General features: G+C 39.2%; 1 protein-coding gene across 3 annotated transcripts in view; it reads right to left on the bottom strand.

Annotated features, from left to right (window-relative positions):
* LOC120480977 (connector enhancer of kinase suppressor of ras 3) overlaps positions 1-8,254 on the bottom strand; it is a 93,257-nt gene extending 85,003 nt beyond the window's left edge. For 2 of the 3 annotated variants that reach the window (XM_039674400.2, XM_039674393.2), the window contains exon 1: positions 7,946-8,252. In XM_039674400.2, the coding sequence (XP_039530334.2) occupies positions 7,946-7,997 (52 nt within the window). In that variant the 5' untranslated portion in view covers positions 7,998-8,252. Of the gene's footprint in view, positions 1-7,945 lie in introns of all 3 variants that reach the window. The other variant, XM_039674407.2, reaches the window with a different exon arrangement.
* Between the last annotated feature and the right edge of the window lie 9,112 nt (positions 8,255-17,366).

Genomic DNA, 17,366 nt, shown 5'->3' on the forward strand with positions numbered 1-17,366 from the left:
GAGATAATTTTTAATGGAAAAAGTTTTTGCTCTGTTTTTCTGAATTAACAAGTTAATTATCTCAGAATTGCGAGATAATTTTTAATGGAAAAAATGTTTTTGCTCTGTTTTTCTGAATTAACAAGTTAATTATCTCAGAATTACGAGATAATTTTTAATTGGAAAACAGTTTTTGCTCTTTTTCTGAATTAATAAGTTAATTATCTCAGAATTACAAGATAATTTTTAATGGAAAAAAGTTTTTGCTCTTTTTCTGAATTAATAAGTAAATTATTTTAGAATTACAAGATAATTTTTAATGGAAAAAAGTTTTTGCTCTGTTTTTCTGAATTAACAAGTTAATTATCTCGCGAGATAATTTTTAATGGAAAAAAGTTTTTGCTCTTTTTCTGAATTAACAAGTTAATTATCTCAGAATTACAAGATAATTTTTAATGGAAAAAAGTTTTTGCTATGTTTTTCTGAATTAATGACTTGATTATCTCAAAAAGTCAGAAAAACAGAGGAACAATTTTTTTCCATGACAAATTATCTCGTAATTCTGAGATAATTAACTTGTTAATTCAGAAAAAGAGAGTAGATTTTGTTTCCTCAAGTGAATGCAATACACTTCCAAGTTTTTAATGTAGTGCTGTCAAAATGATTGATCACATCTAATATAAAAGTTTGTGTTTAGTGTTTACATTATATATATATATATATATATATACATACACAAATATCTCCCACTCCTTACCAGAACTGCGCGATTCAACACACTACTAATACAACACACCCAGGCCTCACCCCCTCTATTCAGTGTATGCCTTGGGCGGAAATTATTTAAATGAGGAATTTTGTGAAGCGTTCATTTCGCCAAAAAAGAAAAACCAAACAAACAAAAAAAAAACAACAACTAAAAACTCAAGAGTGCAAAGAAGGCATTTCAGGGAGTTAAAAAAAAAAAAAAAAAAAAGAGCGCACTGCTTTGCAACTTTTGCAAGCCTTTTTCATGTTCAAATGCAAACATTACACACAGAAGAATGTTGAAAATTTAAGTGCTTTGGTCTAATCTATGTCTGAATTTTAGCTCTCTCCCATGAATACACAAAAAAGCTTTTAGAAACAACAATGTAACAAAGGAAAGAGGTCTTCATTTACTAATCAATCGTTGTGCACAAATAAAGCACTCTGGGGACATATTCAATGTCACTGAAGTTGTGAAAGTTAACTCCTTATACTTAAGGATGAAAATAGAGTAAATCAATACGGTATGGAAGTCTGAATAGATCCAGAATGAATACTGAGAGAACGGACAAATGATGTTATGGCTGATGTCTGTCGAAGCATGTGAAAGTTACTGCTGTATGAGTCACATGCACCAATCTGTTCTCAGTCAATGACTAAACCCTGTGATGCTGTTACTCTCAGATCTCACACAAACACAAATCCCTCTGACTGACGCACGGGAGACTGATGTCAAGCATCCACATGCATTTAGTGGGAATATGACATGTTGGACTGGTCTTTCAGCAATATGCATGTTGACTGTTGTTCCGTAATAAAAGCTGTTGAAATAAAAAGCAAATCAATTTGAAACATGTCATGATCCTGGTGTTAGAACGATTATGTGCAAGTGTGCAATAAACAAAGGTATGTTTTTCAGAGAAGGCGAGAGCAGGATTTCCCATGATGCCCTGATATAGTTCAGGCTCTTTGTCTGTACATGCAGTAACACCCTTCCTCTGTTTACCCAATTGCAGGTGCTGTATGAGGGGTATTATAATGTGACCTTTACACTGTGCAATAGGAGGCCCAATCCTTTTGTTATTGCCGAGCAGTGGAAACACACAAGAGGAACATACGCACTGGAAATCTGAACTGTTCTAAGATTTGTATAATTGTTATATTAGTATAATTATACGAATATAATTGTTATAATCTACTGATTTAATATTTATGAACATACACTTTTGCATTCTAATTCTCTTGCTCATGCCATTTGTGCTACAGACATGAATGATACCACAAATTGTGTGACTTGCAGAGGAAAAGCGAAAATCGAGGACATGTCCTTTCGAAAAGAAAATCAGGATGAAACGAAGTTCGTTTTTGAGTTTGTTCTGGGAGTTTGAAACGGCAAAGAAAACTTCTTTGCTCTTTGAGGTGGTGACCATAGACCTGCATTTTATGACTGACAGACAAGAACGGTTTGACCTAAAAATATCAAAATTTAAACTACTGTGGAAATAGACACCTACATCTTGGATGCCCTTGAGGTAAGATAAAACATACCAAAAATGTATTTCAAATTGAACTATCCCTTTAACCTCCAAGAACCATTTAGGTTTGTTCTCGCTTCTTTTATCATTTTAATAGCGTGTATCTACTGACTATAAGTAACTTTGCAAGTACATGTCAACTTATTCTATCCCAGCTACCAGTCTACTAGTACTCTACTAACACTAATGAGAGCCCAATGTTACTTATAGTGAATAGGATGTGTTAAAAGGACCATCAAAATAAAGGTAAACTCAAAGCTTTGGTAGAATGGACTTCCAATGGAAGAATCCTTAATCCTCTCGGGTTTCCTTAAAATATTGTGATTTGTGTTTTAAAGATGAACAAAAGTCTTATAAGATTTGGAAAGACATGAGGCTGAATAATTGATGACATGTTCATGAACACCTAGTTTCCACAAAATAAAGTAATTCTCTAAACAAGAACATAAGACGGCCATCAAAATCAAATTCTGTCTAGAGCTTATTTCTATGCCTTTCATTGACGAACTTGTGTGTTTATTAACAGGCATTCCCTTTGTTCCTGAGGATTAGGCCTTTTGCAGCAATGAGCCCACAGTGTCCCGTCCAACTTTCTGCCTGGCTGGGCACTCATGGAGGGGCAGTGAACTGTGTGTGATGTGCTACCTGAGGTTGCGTTTCCCACGTTGAGTTAAGCTACGTGTTTGTAGAGATCACTGCTCTTATTCTGGCTCTACTAAGCTACTGTGATCTGGGAGATTTGCATTGGGTTGCTCATTTCTGAATGCAAAATCCAAGCAGGATCACGCCTTGTCACCTCAGTGCCGTTATAAACGGAGCATGGATGCATGCAAATATCAACGGATTGTCAAAGTGGGATCAAAGGTCTCTTTACATGTGGGAATGTAGAGTGTACCGAAATGTCTCTGAAAAGATCAATGCCACACAATTTTGTGTCGTATTTTTTGTGTCTGCAACTCAGAAAAACAAAACACTTCTATACTGCATGCATGCTACAAAAATGCAGTCCCATAAAAGTAAAGAAGAGAACAGGAAATACCGGGCACCTCTTCCATGTAAACTTCAACAGAGAGTCTCCATTAAATATTTACGAGAATCTCATGAAGATGCCATATGGCGATAACAAGATCTAAGGGTTGACATATGGTGTTGTGGTAACATGGATGGAAACCATTGGATTAAAACATTAATATAATTAACAGAACCTATGGAAAAGGTACACTTGTTGCTTCAATGGCTTCTCATGACAGGTAGCCCTGCAACTAAATGTTCTTCAACTAATATTGTCGTCATTCAAGCTTACAGATCTGGTGATATTTGAGATAGTCACTGTAGAGTAATGTGCTGTTGCGTGGTTAGCATGATAACTGTGTAGTCTGTGAAAAATTAATCATACTTACAGCAAAGAAACAGAAAATGTTAAAAATGTTCAACCAGTTATCTTAACTGACACACATCTATTAGATGTCGTGCCTTGGTGGAAATCCACAAACATATTGTGAGAAGTTCCCCTTTAGTAACGCTATCCATAAAACCAACAACACACAACACAAACTTATGGTTCAAAAACTTTTAGAAGTTTAGTCACACGATTGCATTTCTGCTACAACAAAACAAAACAAAACATAAAAAAAACACATTTTCTATAGCATTGAGCATCATTGCAGTGTATAATTCCAGCCCGGTCTCATCCCAAGGCATCATCTAACTGACGCTTTTGACAATGCGTCAACATCCGATGCACATGGCACCCTTTAGCGTCAATATGAGACGCAGATATGTATGGGCCAGAAGACGCCTCCTAGTTTTCCAACCCTAACCCCACCCTAGACCTAAACCTACCCATAACAGTAGCGTGTTATATTGACGGGTGCCATGTGCGTCAGATTTAGACCAAGCGGCAACATTCTAATGTGAAAAATGAAGCCTACCCGGAAGTGCAAAAAACTGCAATACATCAGAAGTCCACTAGGGGCAGGTCCCAAAAGGGAGCAAATATCCATAGACTTCATATTAAAATGTCCAAGCATGTTTACAGTTTGGTCCCATGGACTTTTATTGTATTTTTCGATAGGTTCCCAGTGCCTGACAACTGTGAGGGGGGTGAATTTTTTTAAAATTTGTTAGTTTAGATCGTATTTCGATATAAAATGTATGACAAATAAGGGCGGTTAACTTTGATTGACAGCTGATAACGGGCTGTGCCAAGTGGAATTTGACGTCTCGGCCGTCTGACACAACACATCATACCACCTCTGTATCCTTTCTGAAACTTTTGTATTTCCAAAGATTTTCTAATATGGCGCCACCCACACCCCCCATAAACAGCCTCAAAACTGTACTTCAGAAAGTCTATGGGTGACGTCACAGACGCTTTGTCCATATAGATGCATTGTCAAAATCGTCAAACGTCAAAAAAAGGTACAATGTACTTATGTGTGTATACAATGTTGTACTGCAAAACATATACGAGTAAGAATACAGCTGCTTCTGTATCTTAATTTGAATACAACAACAGTTTTTATTAATGACAACAACAGACATTGATGAATAGAATAGACATTTACACTTGCGCAAAACTGAAGTATCTGCTCAAAGTGTTTTACTAGTTTTTCTCAACCTGGCAACCATGTTCAAGCACTAGCCTTTGTGAAAACACCGGTAAGCTTGCAGTACAAGGATTTCCAGTTTGATATTCTATTAACAGAAAAGTTTGATCAAGTCTGTTCATAAATGGGCCAGAGAAAGAGAGAGAGATTGTGCATGAATGAGTTCCCTCATTCTGTAGCAGCGTTTCTCTATTAACAGTTAAGCAGTGACTATAATTGCTTCAAAAATAGTGATGCTAGCAACTTCTTGCTGAGTTCAGCTGAGAAGCTATTTTAGTGATAAAAATTGCATGGCCGTGTTGAGAAGTTTCTGTGTGTGCAGCACGATCTGTGTGAGTGAATGCATGTACGTGATCTAAATTTAATTATCATTATTAATTATCTGGAGGGGATTGCTTAATGTTAATATGAAACCTATGCCATTAACTATATTGTTACAGTGAGGAGGGGAACTGACTGCTCTTGCAATGGCAACAGCTGTTATACTAAATACTGCTGAGTGCTGAGGTGAAAATTAGTGCAGACCCACATGATATAAGTCACATCGTGGGCTCTGTATTACATATCATATCGTGGGTGTGTTGCCCACGACACACAGCCCTAGTTTGGTGCAATACAATACACTAATCAGCATCTTGGATAGCTGGTCAAAATCAGTGTTGACCTTGAACGACTAGTTTCTAAAAGAAATGAGAAGTCTGTAATTTAAACACCCACATCATGTCAACACCAAACATTTCAAAACAGAATTTCTGATGGATGTTTTTCATGCAATTAAATGAATGGGGTTTGGACCTTTTAATCCTCAAAAATGATGCAAGAACACCATAAATCAAGTCAATGTGACTAAAACAAGTATTATACAATACAGGCATCGACTTTATCCTAGCTCTCCTTGCAAGAACAGAGGATTTGCAAGAAAAGTGGCGATAATTTGTAGATGAATTGCTTTGAGTATCATTGCATTGAATGATTACAAAAAAAACATTAATTCACAAATAAAAAAAAATTGGAATTCAGCTCATTGAGTACTTTTACTTTATTTAGGTTTTGTAACTCATTCATCTTTTGGATGTTTCTGAAGTTTTGAAAAAGACTGTAAAGAAAACCAACTGTCCCTCAACAAGTGTAGAGGGAGGAGAAGGGGAGGAATGAAACTCAATTTCGTAAGTTTGAAATTATTCACTGCAGTTTTTGCATATACAGTAGCATTCCATATAAAAGCAAATGTTTTAAAGACTTGCCATTCAACTTTTACCGTCTGTTCATGCATGTTTGTTTGCAAGAATGTGTGAGAAGGTCTGCTACTTTTCCCTGAATGTTTTATTTATTTAATGCAACTGACTTTTGTGAGCATAGAGAAATCAAATAATTTATAAATGAAGCAGTGCAGAGAAACAAAAGCCCAGACGTGAACCACTACAAGCCTTAGGCATTTCATTCAACAGAGAACTGATGCTCCTGTTCTTTTTTTTTCTGTATGTTTGCAATGTACTAGTACCGTTTACACTATATCATTGTATGTGCTCAAAGTCTATTTACATTTGTTTCAGAGTCATGAGGTATAGCAGTTGAACACACCTTGTAACTAATTGTTGTTGGTTCAAACCCTGCAACGGTTGATACTTTAACTGTCACCATTGTGCCTTTAGCAATTTATAACTCCAGGATACTGAGTCAGAACTGTCAGATAAAGGACAAATTAACTTGTGTACCTCAAATTAAGTCATTAATATAGTTGGACAGTACAAATATTGATAAATGAATGCCATTAGGATAGTTTTTAAGTAGTTTGAGCGGCAAAAACATATTTTTTTACTGAGGCGTATAAGTGTCAAAATAAAAATCAAAAAGATGTGCCAGAAAAAAAAATGCCTGTCTAAAAATCTAAACATAAATTTTATTTAAGGAAACTTTAGGGGCAATTGAACCCACACACACACACACACACACATATCTCTAGAGCATGTGTCAAACTTTTAAGGAAGCTAAAAACCTCTGATATAGCTACCAGACACTTTTAATTTGAGTTCGACAAAATAATAATTATATTAATATTACTATTATTCACTGAAAGACATTTTTTTGAACTATTCAAAACTTGAGACGGCTATATTCACACTCATACCACACCACACAGTCCACAGCTCAACCCAACATGACCTTCAGTTTTATGAAAGCATACTGTAAGTGTGATGTAGTTGTAGCATACTAGTTTGCAACCAATTCACCAAAACATAAGCCAACAGTAGCAGTTATGAGCGTGTTACATGTTTCTCTTATTGCATGATGAATTGAGACATTAAGAAAGCTGTAAATTTATAATACACATATAGACTACATAATAATTATCCATGGAATTTCAGATTTTTAATGTGTCACATCAACTGTCCACACAGATTCCCAATTGACTCTAAGACAATAAACTTTATAAGTGGAATTTGACTCCAATTCATGCAAGGACAGGTGGTCCAATTCACATTTGAATCTTATATTCACACTTCACACAATCATTATTATTACATTAATATTTCCTGATTACACAAATAATGGTCCTCGATTCGAATTCACAAATGAGTCCGATCAGATTTGAATTTGATTGGCATTCATTTCAATTCCAATTCGTCTGTAATTCACAGCTACGAATAAACAAGTTCTCAACACTGAAGAATAGCCTTTTATGTGTCAATCATTCACACAAATGGCAGGGTATAATTATCTTCTGGAAAAAAGATGAACGGTTTGATAAATCTGTCTAAAACAATAAGAACTGTGGGAGTACTCCTGCATGACAATCAAAAACCCGCCGTAACGTTACCCTGCAGCGGGATGTTATTCAAATAAATGTATTTGTTTTTTTTATACCACGCTAGAACATGAGTTTCTTTAAACATAGGAGTTTGTTTTGTTGGTGCTCAAACATTGCTGACACACAAATCTTGGTTTCGTCGAAAGTACTACAGGTAAACAAAGCACACGTCCTATATTCGTACACTGGAAAGAGAGACCATTTAAAAATTAAACGACCACCAGCAAACAAACATATTATGCAAGAAATACAAATCTTAAACTCACCTCTCATCCAGTCAACAACCTGTTTTGGTGTCCACCTCGTTACTGGATCCATTGCTTTAAATTTTGGGTCCAGCCGGTAGAGTCCTTCTTAATAATAAACGTGAAGCACCAGTGTGAGATCGGCACTGTGAAATGAGATCATTCTTTCAGTCTGTCCTCTAGAAATCCAGCAGTAAGCACGGCTCGCAAGATATCTCCATTTGAACCAGCCGATTCTCTCACATGGACTGAGCGATCTGGAATCAGGATAAACTCACGAGTAAAGCACATGTCTCAGATTTCAGTGAGTGAGTGATCCTCCCCTCATCTGAACTGTGGAGGAGGAGCAGGGAGATCTATTGCCGAGGAGGCCCACTGTTATTCCTTGTCTGCAGAGTTTTTTTTTTTTTTTTTTTTTATAAATAGGCTATAACCTTTCAGTTAATCGTTAGCTTTTAAATTAGAAATGCACGAGTCACAGGTATGACATCATTATCGCGATCAGACCAAAGGAATTTATTTGGGAGATTCCTTTGTAAAGTACCAAGCTTATTTAATTGTTTTTAACTCTTTAGATAGAATTGCATACTTTAAAGAAAACAAAAGATTCAGACAAAACCAACAGAAAAACCCTTGGAGGCAGGAACTCCCTTTTTACTTGAACTGTTTCTTAAAAAGTATTCGAATAAGTATAATACACAATTTAATTTAAATGAAGTGCCCAACTATAGGTGTCTTTAAACTCACCATGAAATCAAAATAGCCAATTCTTATTTTTTGAAATTTGGAAAGTGGTTAAATACATGATGACCAATACATTACTCAAACGCAGACTTACACATGTACACAGGGTGTTTATATACTGTAGACAACTCACTTACACGGAAAACACGCTATAAAGGGGTTTGCACTCGTCTACAACAGAGACTGTACCTCTTAGGTAGATTCATCTTTATGTGATTAAACCCAGCACAAAGGTGACACTGAAGGAACTTCAACACTGAACCAATAAGGCAGTTGACTTTGGTGCGCTTTCTGCACACAAAAAAAAAAGTTTCTGCTTTAATGCATTCAGTTAAAGGGTTAGTTCACCCAAAAATGAAAATTAAGTCATTAATTACTCACCCCCATGCTGTACCAACCCCGTAAGACCTTCGTTCGTCTTCGGAACACAAATTAAGATATTTTTGATTAAATTTGAGAGCTGTATAACTACCACATTGGCTCCTAAGGGACTGCCTCTTGACAGCCCAGAAAGTCAATGAAGAAAATGTTTAAATATCCCAAGTGACTACCGTGGCTCAACTACGTATATGTTTATCAAGCGACGCGAATACTTTTTGTGCGAAAAAACAAACAAAAATAACGAGTTTATTCGACTATTTCTTTTCTTCCTTGTAGGCCAGAACGAGAATTCCTTAGATTTCCACGAGGCATGCGCGAGATTTGCCATCTGCTTACGCCAGCTTACACTACTTCAGATCGCAATTCTCGCGCATGCGTCGTGGAAATCTATAAGGAAGTCTCGTTCTGGCCTACAAGGAAGAAAAGAAATAGTCGAATAAACTCGTTATTTTTGTTTGTTTTTTCGCACAAAAAGTATTCGCGTCGCTTGATAAACATATAGTTGAGCCACGGTAGTCACTTGGGATATTTAAACATTTTCTTCATTGACTTTCTGGGCCGTCAAGAGGCAGTCCCTTAGGAGCCAATGTGGTAGTTATACAGCTCTCAAATTTAATCAAAAATATCTTCATTTGTATTCCGAAGACGAACGAAGGTCTTACGGGGTTGGTACAGCATGGGGGTGAGTAATTAATGACTTAATTTTCATTTTTGGGTGAACTAACCCTTTAAGGATGGCCTCAACTACCTCAGTTGAGAGACCAGAGTTCATGAGTTGATCCCCCACAGGGGCCAAACCCTCTCAAAAATTCACAGGAACAGAAAGATCAGGGGAAAGGAGTACAGGTGTTGCCTCGGTCACGGACAAACCATGGTATCCAGCCCCAATGGAACTGGATTCATGTGGGAGAACCAGACCGGACAGTGCATCGTCTCCGCTGATGCGAACACTTCCCTAGACCATAGCCCCTGCCTCGAAAGGATGTCTACTCCCAGAGTCAGGTGCCCAGGGATGTAAACTGCCCTCACTGAAAGTAGTTTGCCCTGGGCCCAGAGTATCTGGTGTGCCAATCTGCAGAGAGTGCAAGACTGCAGACCCCCCTTGTGATTTATGAATGAAACTACCAATGTGTTGTCTGAGTGGACAGGGACATGGACGTCTTTGAGATCCGGGAGCATGTCTATCAGTGATAGAAATTTAGCCATCATCACCAGGGAATGTAAATGCAATAAAGGATGGTGACATCTCCACAGACAGGAGACCTCCAGCACACCTGGGCCAAGAACCAAGGTTTCTTCCACATCTCTAGGGTATGAAGGCATCTGCACGTAACCCAGATGACGCGAAATGGGTTTCCCCTTAGGGAAGTCTTAAGTCACTGCTGAAATGGTCTCATGTCCCACTCCCAACAGTCTCTGAAACTGCTTTACCATGATGGCTTAGCTTAGTCTGATATTGCCAACAGCTGTGAGAATTGAATTGATATGAGCATAAGACAGATGCGTCTACATCGTAGTCAAGTCCAATCTCACTCCTAAAAGTGTAATGGAGAAAGTTCTTCTTGGAGTTTAGTTAAGTCCAAGCATCTATGTGAGCGAGGGTGACACTTTGATACTGCAACACCATCTTTCCAGACTGATCTATTAAAACAGTCATAAATTTAATTGATTGCATTCATGCATTTTGCAAAGGTGTAAGGTGGTAAGAGTTAGTCGAATCTTGGTGTGGGCTACTTCTTCTGGCAGGGGTCTGTCCCTGAGGCATCAGGACTTTTTGCAAGAAGCCTTCCTTGAAAGGGTGACAGTCCTCAGATCAATCTCCCCTGAGAAGGCTTCAGTTGCGAATCCCGCCTCAACCCCTAGTCTCTCTGAGGGTGGGCTCAAGTAGTAGACACTTTGCTTCTATAATTTGCAAAACACATTTGGCAGAAGTTGCCATGCTGCCAAATAGTCTGAAATAGGAAATCAAATCTGAAATCAACCAAAGAAAATATTGGTCAACTGAAGTTCTGAAATTTCGACTAGAAATCATCAAAATTTCGATTTCATTAGCAATTAGTACTTTCCACCTGATGAAATTAACACGGCAAAAAATCAGAATTTTGGTCGAACCAGAATGTATCGACCAATAAATCACCTAGTCGACTGGGAGATTACAGCCCTACCAGGTACCCTACTGGCTTGCCGGCAGGGGACAAGCGAACATACTTCTTCAACTCCCTCCTTGGAGGGAATGAGCTTCCCAGTTCTAAAACATTCCCAGGAGGAGACTGGGCCAAAAAAACTCCCAGACTGGAAACCGCTGCGCCCGAAACACCAAAGGTGGTGAGGTTGGCAGACCGGTCTCCTGAGGGCAGTAAGGAGAAAAGTGGGCACACTACAACTAGATGTGGGCCACTTCTCTTAAGGGGTGCCTGGCCTCAAAGTCGACAACAGGACTGCAGCCTTCATCGAGAGGATGATGGTCCTCAGATCTGTCCGCCACAGGGAGACCTTTAGCTGGGACTCCCAGACTGCCTTGACTTCTGTTCTCTCTGAGGGGGGTTCGAGTACCGACACTCTGCTTATGCCGGTCTCTTCAGGATAATATAAGAGCAAATAACACAGAGCACTGACTGAAGACACAGTAGCTGATGATGTTTGGTCCGCGTGTCCTTTATTGCTTCCTGGTGCGCCGTGATACGTTTTGCAAATGAGATTGGAGTAATGTATTGCTCCAAATGAAAGACAATTTTTTCTTAGAAATACATGTGAAAAATATGGTTTGTCTTATATTCACACAGTCACGACTTTTCAACTGTTCTCTGATGACCCAATGAAATGTTGACATGTTAACTGTATAATAAATATTCCAGACAGATTCCAGTTGTCTGACTGAACCAGTGTAGTTATTGTTAATAATCAAAAAACAAAAAAAATTAAAATCGTTTTGGCTTAGTGAAATAAAATATAACAATGAGATGAAAAAAATGTTGTCTTTGCAGTAATAAAATAGTTTAAGCTGAAGCACTAAAATTACTAAAACTAAAATATTAAAAAATAAATAAAAATTAAGCTACATAGAAATATAGAAAAACCTAATAAAAATGACAAAAGCTCATAAAAATTTACAAAAAAATTTAATTAAAATAAAAAGCTTCTTCAAAAAAATAATAAATAGTATAGCAGTATATGAATATACTATATATATATATATATACGTATATATAGCATATACAGTATGTCACGGCTGTGCACGGAGATGAACCCAAACGCAGACAGTGTACAATGAACTCAGGGTTTATTAGGACAAAACAGGAAAACAAAACCCACGAGGGGGCAAAACAGACGAAACAAGGGAAATAAGACTGACAAGACTAGAAAATGACTGAACAAGAAACCAACAACACTTTGTATAATACGAACAATGACAATGCTTTTCACAGACTACTCACAGGTAACATTTAGCAATGAACCGACACAAGACAGCAAACACAAGGGGATTATAAAGGGAACACTAATGACAAGGACAGGTGAAACTGACTAGACAATAATCACAAGACTAGGATAACAAGGGGGCGGGGTAACGTAACGAGACAACACAAGCACATGGCCCAAACTGGCCATGCGCTTGCACACAAAACATGATTCTGTCATGATCCTGCCTCACGACTAGAGAATATCAAAGACAAGAAGGCAGAATCATGACAGAACCCCCACCTTAAGGAGCGGCTTCCAGACGCTCCTCAAGGGGACATTAAACACGACATGACAGACTGTGACACAGACACAAACCAACAGTACATGGCAAAAACTAACAAAGGCATACAAGAATACACAACGACAGGGTTGGGGTGGAACATCAAAAACATCATACAGGGTAGAGGGGGTGGAGGAAACACAAAGTTCATGGGGGGCATGCCAGAGTTTGTGATGGGAAGTTCCGGGTGAGTCGATGGGCAAGGGATCCTGGTTGACTGGGAGGAAGACTGGGGACGAGGACTCTGGGCTGGCTTGGACGGAGACACACGAGGAGAAGACTTAGAAGTCTGGGATCTAGTGGAGACAGGAACAATCGGGGAAACAGTCCAGGGTTGAGCGCAGACAGGGCTGACCGGGGAAACACACGGGGTCTTGGGAACAGTGGAAGTCACAACAGGGATAGCAACTGGGGGTTAGGCATGTGCCGGTATCAAATTTTCATGCTGCGGTTAATTGATGAGCTTTTATCACGGTATACGGTATTATCACGATATTTTAATGAAATTATATTTTAATGCTCAAGAAAAACAGATGCATTGTGGGTCTCTAAAAAAACCTCAACTTGTATCACAATGTGTAATTGTGATTTTCAAAACATATGGTAACTAAACCAAATTGTTTAAAGTTTAGTGACAACATGTTACAATGACTGGTAGGTTACTGTTTGTATTATTTAATTAAATTCTTGGATTTGATTTCAGTCTTAATTCAATATTGACTCATTTGGATAAATATTAGGTAGGCCTCAGTCTGTTAATGTTTCTCAAGAAAAAAAAAACCTCACATAATGCTGTAAACATACAGAGAGAAATTAAATATAATATTTAGCAAAATACTCCTTGATATTTTTTTCTAGTCAACTAATGTGCTGGTCATTAAATGGCTTTCCTGAGGTAAATGTAACGTTTTGTGACAACTGTTCTCCTGCAGTGTTACTGACCTCTTTCCATGTTTGAAAACACTGATTGATCGTTATTATGTACAAGTAAATATACCTTTCGGTAAGTTATACTGTATCTTTAAATAAAAACGAAAGTAACATGTTGATCGGTTTCCTTGAACTGAGGAGCAACGATCTGTGATCAGAAGAGATTTATCAACTTCAATTTATCAATAACAACTTTCATATCAAAAGTAACCTGCTCTGTATAGTCTGTCGGTGTCAGTGTCCTCTTTGCCCTGTGATTTTTCTCTGTGGGAGAGCGTGTGAAAAGTGTCAACTGCGTTAAGCGCCTTTCAGACAGGACGCGGAATGCGCGACGCTGCGGCCGCTTGGTTCAACGTTGCCCTTCAGATACAACGCGATTTGCCATTTTACAAATAAAAAGTTGAACTATTTTGAACTTTAACACCGGCGTGGTCGATGCAGGTCAACACAGCAACAAAACAACCCTGCGCGTCGCGCGCGTATTCCACGTCCTGTCTGAAAGTCTCAAGCTTGAGTCTAAAAGCGGAATGTCTGAGAGTTTGGCAGCCCTGCGGGGATAAATCGTCGGGAGTATTCCGCCATGCTTGATCCATGTGAGGACTGTTTATAGTAGACTAGTGCGCACTGCTGCATGCACATAGTGCTTATACATAATGGGGATTGTTTACATCAGAGTGCGCGCGTGTTCTGCGCAGCACGCAGTGTTTGAGCGGTTGAAGGAAAATAAGCAGCTAATGCGCGCTTTAAAAGTCTAAATTCGAATCTATTATTTTTCACGGTATTTTGAAGAGCCCGCGATAACAATATTGTGCATATTCATTACCGCGATTTATCACATTACCGAATACCGGCACATGTCTACTGGGGGTACATCGAACGAAGGAGACAAAGCAGGACTCATGACGGGGAGTGTAGTAGGAGATCGTAGAGGGGAAACTGGGACAGAGCTCATCGAAGAAGACTTGGGAGCGGTGTTCTCACCTGCAGTCTGGGGTACGGCGCTCACTGCAGCTGTCTGGGGTACGGCACTCACTGCAGCTGTGGACTCGGGACAGGGCAAATTGACAGGACTGACAGGGACTTCAAGGATCTTGACAAGGGTCTTTAAGTATTCTGACAAAACCTCAGCGGCATCGCGGACAGGCATGTCTTGACGAGCAGAAACAGACCGCAAAACACTTTCAGCAGCTAAATCGGCCTCGGCCCTCTCTGCAGCGCTTACAACTGTAGCTTCAGGAATAACGTTCACAGCTGCAGCGGACTCTGGGACATCCACTGCTGCAGCGGGCTCTATACCAGGCGGAGACGAAGGACAGGGCGCTCCCCTCCTCCTCTTCTTTCTCCTAGGTCGCGGTACCGAGACCGTAGTTGGACTAGTGACCAGTTGAAGGATCTCCGCGGGGACCGTAGCAGGCTCTGGGAAGACAGTCCCAGGAAGTGTAGACTCTGTCGAAGAGGACTCAGACGCCGACTCCCACGACAGCCGTCTTCCCCGCTTTCCGCGAAGAGTTGTAACAGTGGATGACGCCTCGGGAGTCGAGGTGGGAAGAGTCTGGTCCCCCACCGTAGCCACGGCGAGAACGCGACCCTCCGGGATCACAGGGAGCAAGCCAGGTGATGGCGACACGGTGGCACTCGGCGGGTCTTTCCGCGACAAACAGACCACCATATCCCGGAACGGACGACGGGCCAGCTTCTCCCGTTCAGCAAGAGGAGGAGGATCATTGAGACCCGCAATAAGGTAGCAATTTAAGAGGCGTTCAGGTAAGAGACACCTCCCCTCATCCACAACCCGGGCATACTCGTTCAAAGACAGCTCTCCCTGGGAGGGAATCGAAAGCTTGCCACTCCGTGAATCGGAGATAGTCCTGAGCCACCAATCTTCTAGAGGGTCCGACTGGCACTTGATGGGCGAGGACATACTGTCTGCTGGGTTCGGTTCGGTTCATTCTGTCACGGCTGTGCACGGAGATGAACCCAAACGCAGACAGTGTACAATGAACTCAGGGTTTATTAGGACAAAACAGGAAAACAAAACCCACGAGGGGGCAAAACAGACGAAACAAGGGAAATAAGACTGACAAGACTAGAAAATGACTGAACAAGAAACCAACAACACTTTGTATAATACTCACAATGACAATGCTTTTCACAGACTACTCACAGGTAACATTTAGCAATGAACCGACACAAGACAGCAAACACAAGGGGATTATAAAGGGAACACTAATGACAAGGACAGGTGAAACTGACTAGACAATAATCACAAGACTAGGATAACAAGGGGGCGGGGTAACGTAACGAGACAACACAAGCACATGGCCCAAACTGGCCATGCGCTTGCACACAAAACATGATTCTGTCATGATCCTGCCTCACGACTAGAGAATATCAAAGACAAGAAGGCAGAATCATGACACAGTATATGCATCTACTAAAATAACACTGGACTGAACATTGTAACCTGGTAGTGTGGTACTACTCAAGTAATTTTTTTAATTGTAGGCCTACCTCACTGCAGTGACTACATTTAAAATATACCAGCAATACACCCATTGCATGAAAACCCATATTTCTGTGTGAAAATGTGATAAATCAGGGGACTTTTGACACTGGAATTCATGGCAGCATCCTGATCATGTGGTCTGTAAGTTCTTATTGCATGGGGACACCCAGTTCTAGAGATGATGAAACCATTTTATGCTACAGTTTATAGATAAACATAGAAACTAACAGCTTCCTGCTTACAGACGTTTTCAGATGGAGACACACACTTCCTTGTAAATGAACCACTAAAACATTCAAAATAATTAAAATCAGTCCTGCTCTAAAAACAGATCAGAAGTGAACATAAATCAACTCAAAATGTGTTGTGTTATTTTAGATTTAGTTATACACTACTATTATAGTGTTTATGCATATTTTGAATTTGTTTTTTTATTTTCAGTTTTCTTTGTAGTTACATTTTTTTTGTAATTTTTATGTCCTACTGCAGTGATATTCCAGTTTATTTTATTTTTCTAGTTAAAAATCAACATATTTTTCATCAAATTAAACTTATTTCAAGGCAACATTTCTAATTTAGTTAAATGCAAAAAACAAACAAACAAAAAAATATTTTTCTCAATGAAGACGTAAAGATGTTGAGTAATATAGTATATGCTTTAACAATAAAATTTTAGGACAAAAAATCTATAAAAGGAAAATAAAATTAAATTTCTGTCAATTTCTGTGACTCCCCTCTCATGTCGGTCCAAACCCGTAAGACCTCTGTTCATCTTTGGAACGCATATATTTGATGAAATCCGAGAGGTTCCTGACCTCACATAGACTACAACGTCATTGCGACTTTCAAGGACCAGAAAGGTAGTAAAGACATCGGTAAAATAGTACAGTGGGTCAACCGTAATGTTATAAAACATCACAAATACTTTTTGTGCGCAACCCCCCCAAAACAATGACTTTATTTCAAAATCTTAATCTTAATTTGATGAGGGTGAGTAATTAATGTCAGAAATTTCATTTTATGGTGAACCAACCCTTTAAAAGCTTTACGATTTACATAAATGCAAGAATGTAACCCTCAACAAATCCTCAACTAATCTGTACTGAGACTAAAGCTATGAATGAACACTCAGAAGCCAAGAA

Source organism: Pimephales promelas, chromosome 15 (assembly GCF_988280905.1).
Source record: "Pimephales promelas chromosome 15, fPimPro1.hap1.1, whole genome shotgun sequence".
Classification (NCBI taxonomy): Eukaryota; Metazoa; Chordata; class Actinopteri; order Cypriniformes; family Leuciscidae; genus Pimephales; species Pimephales promelas.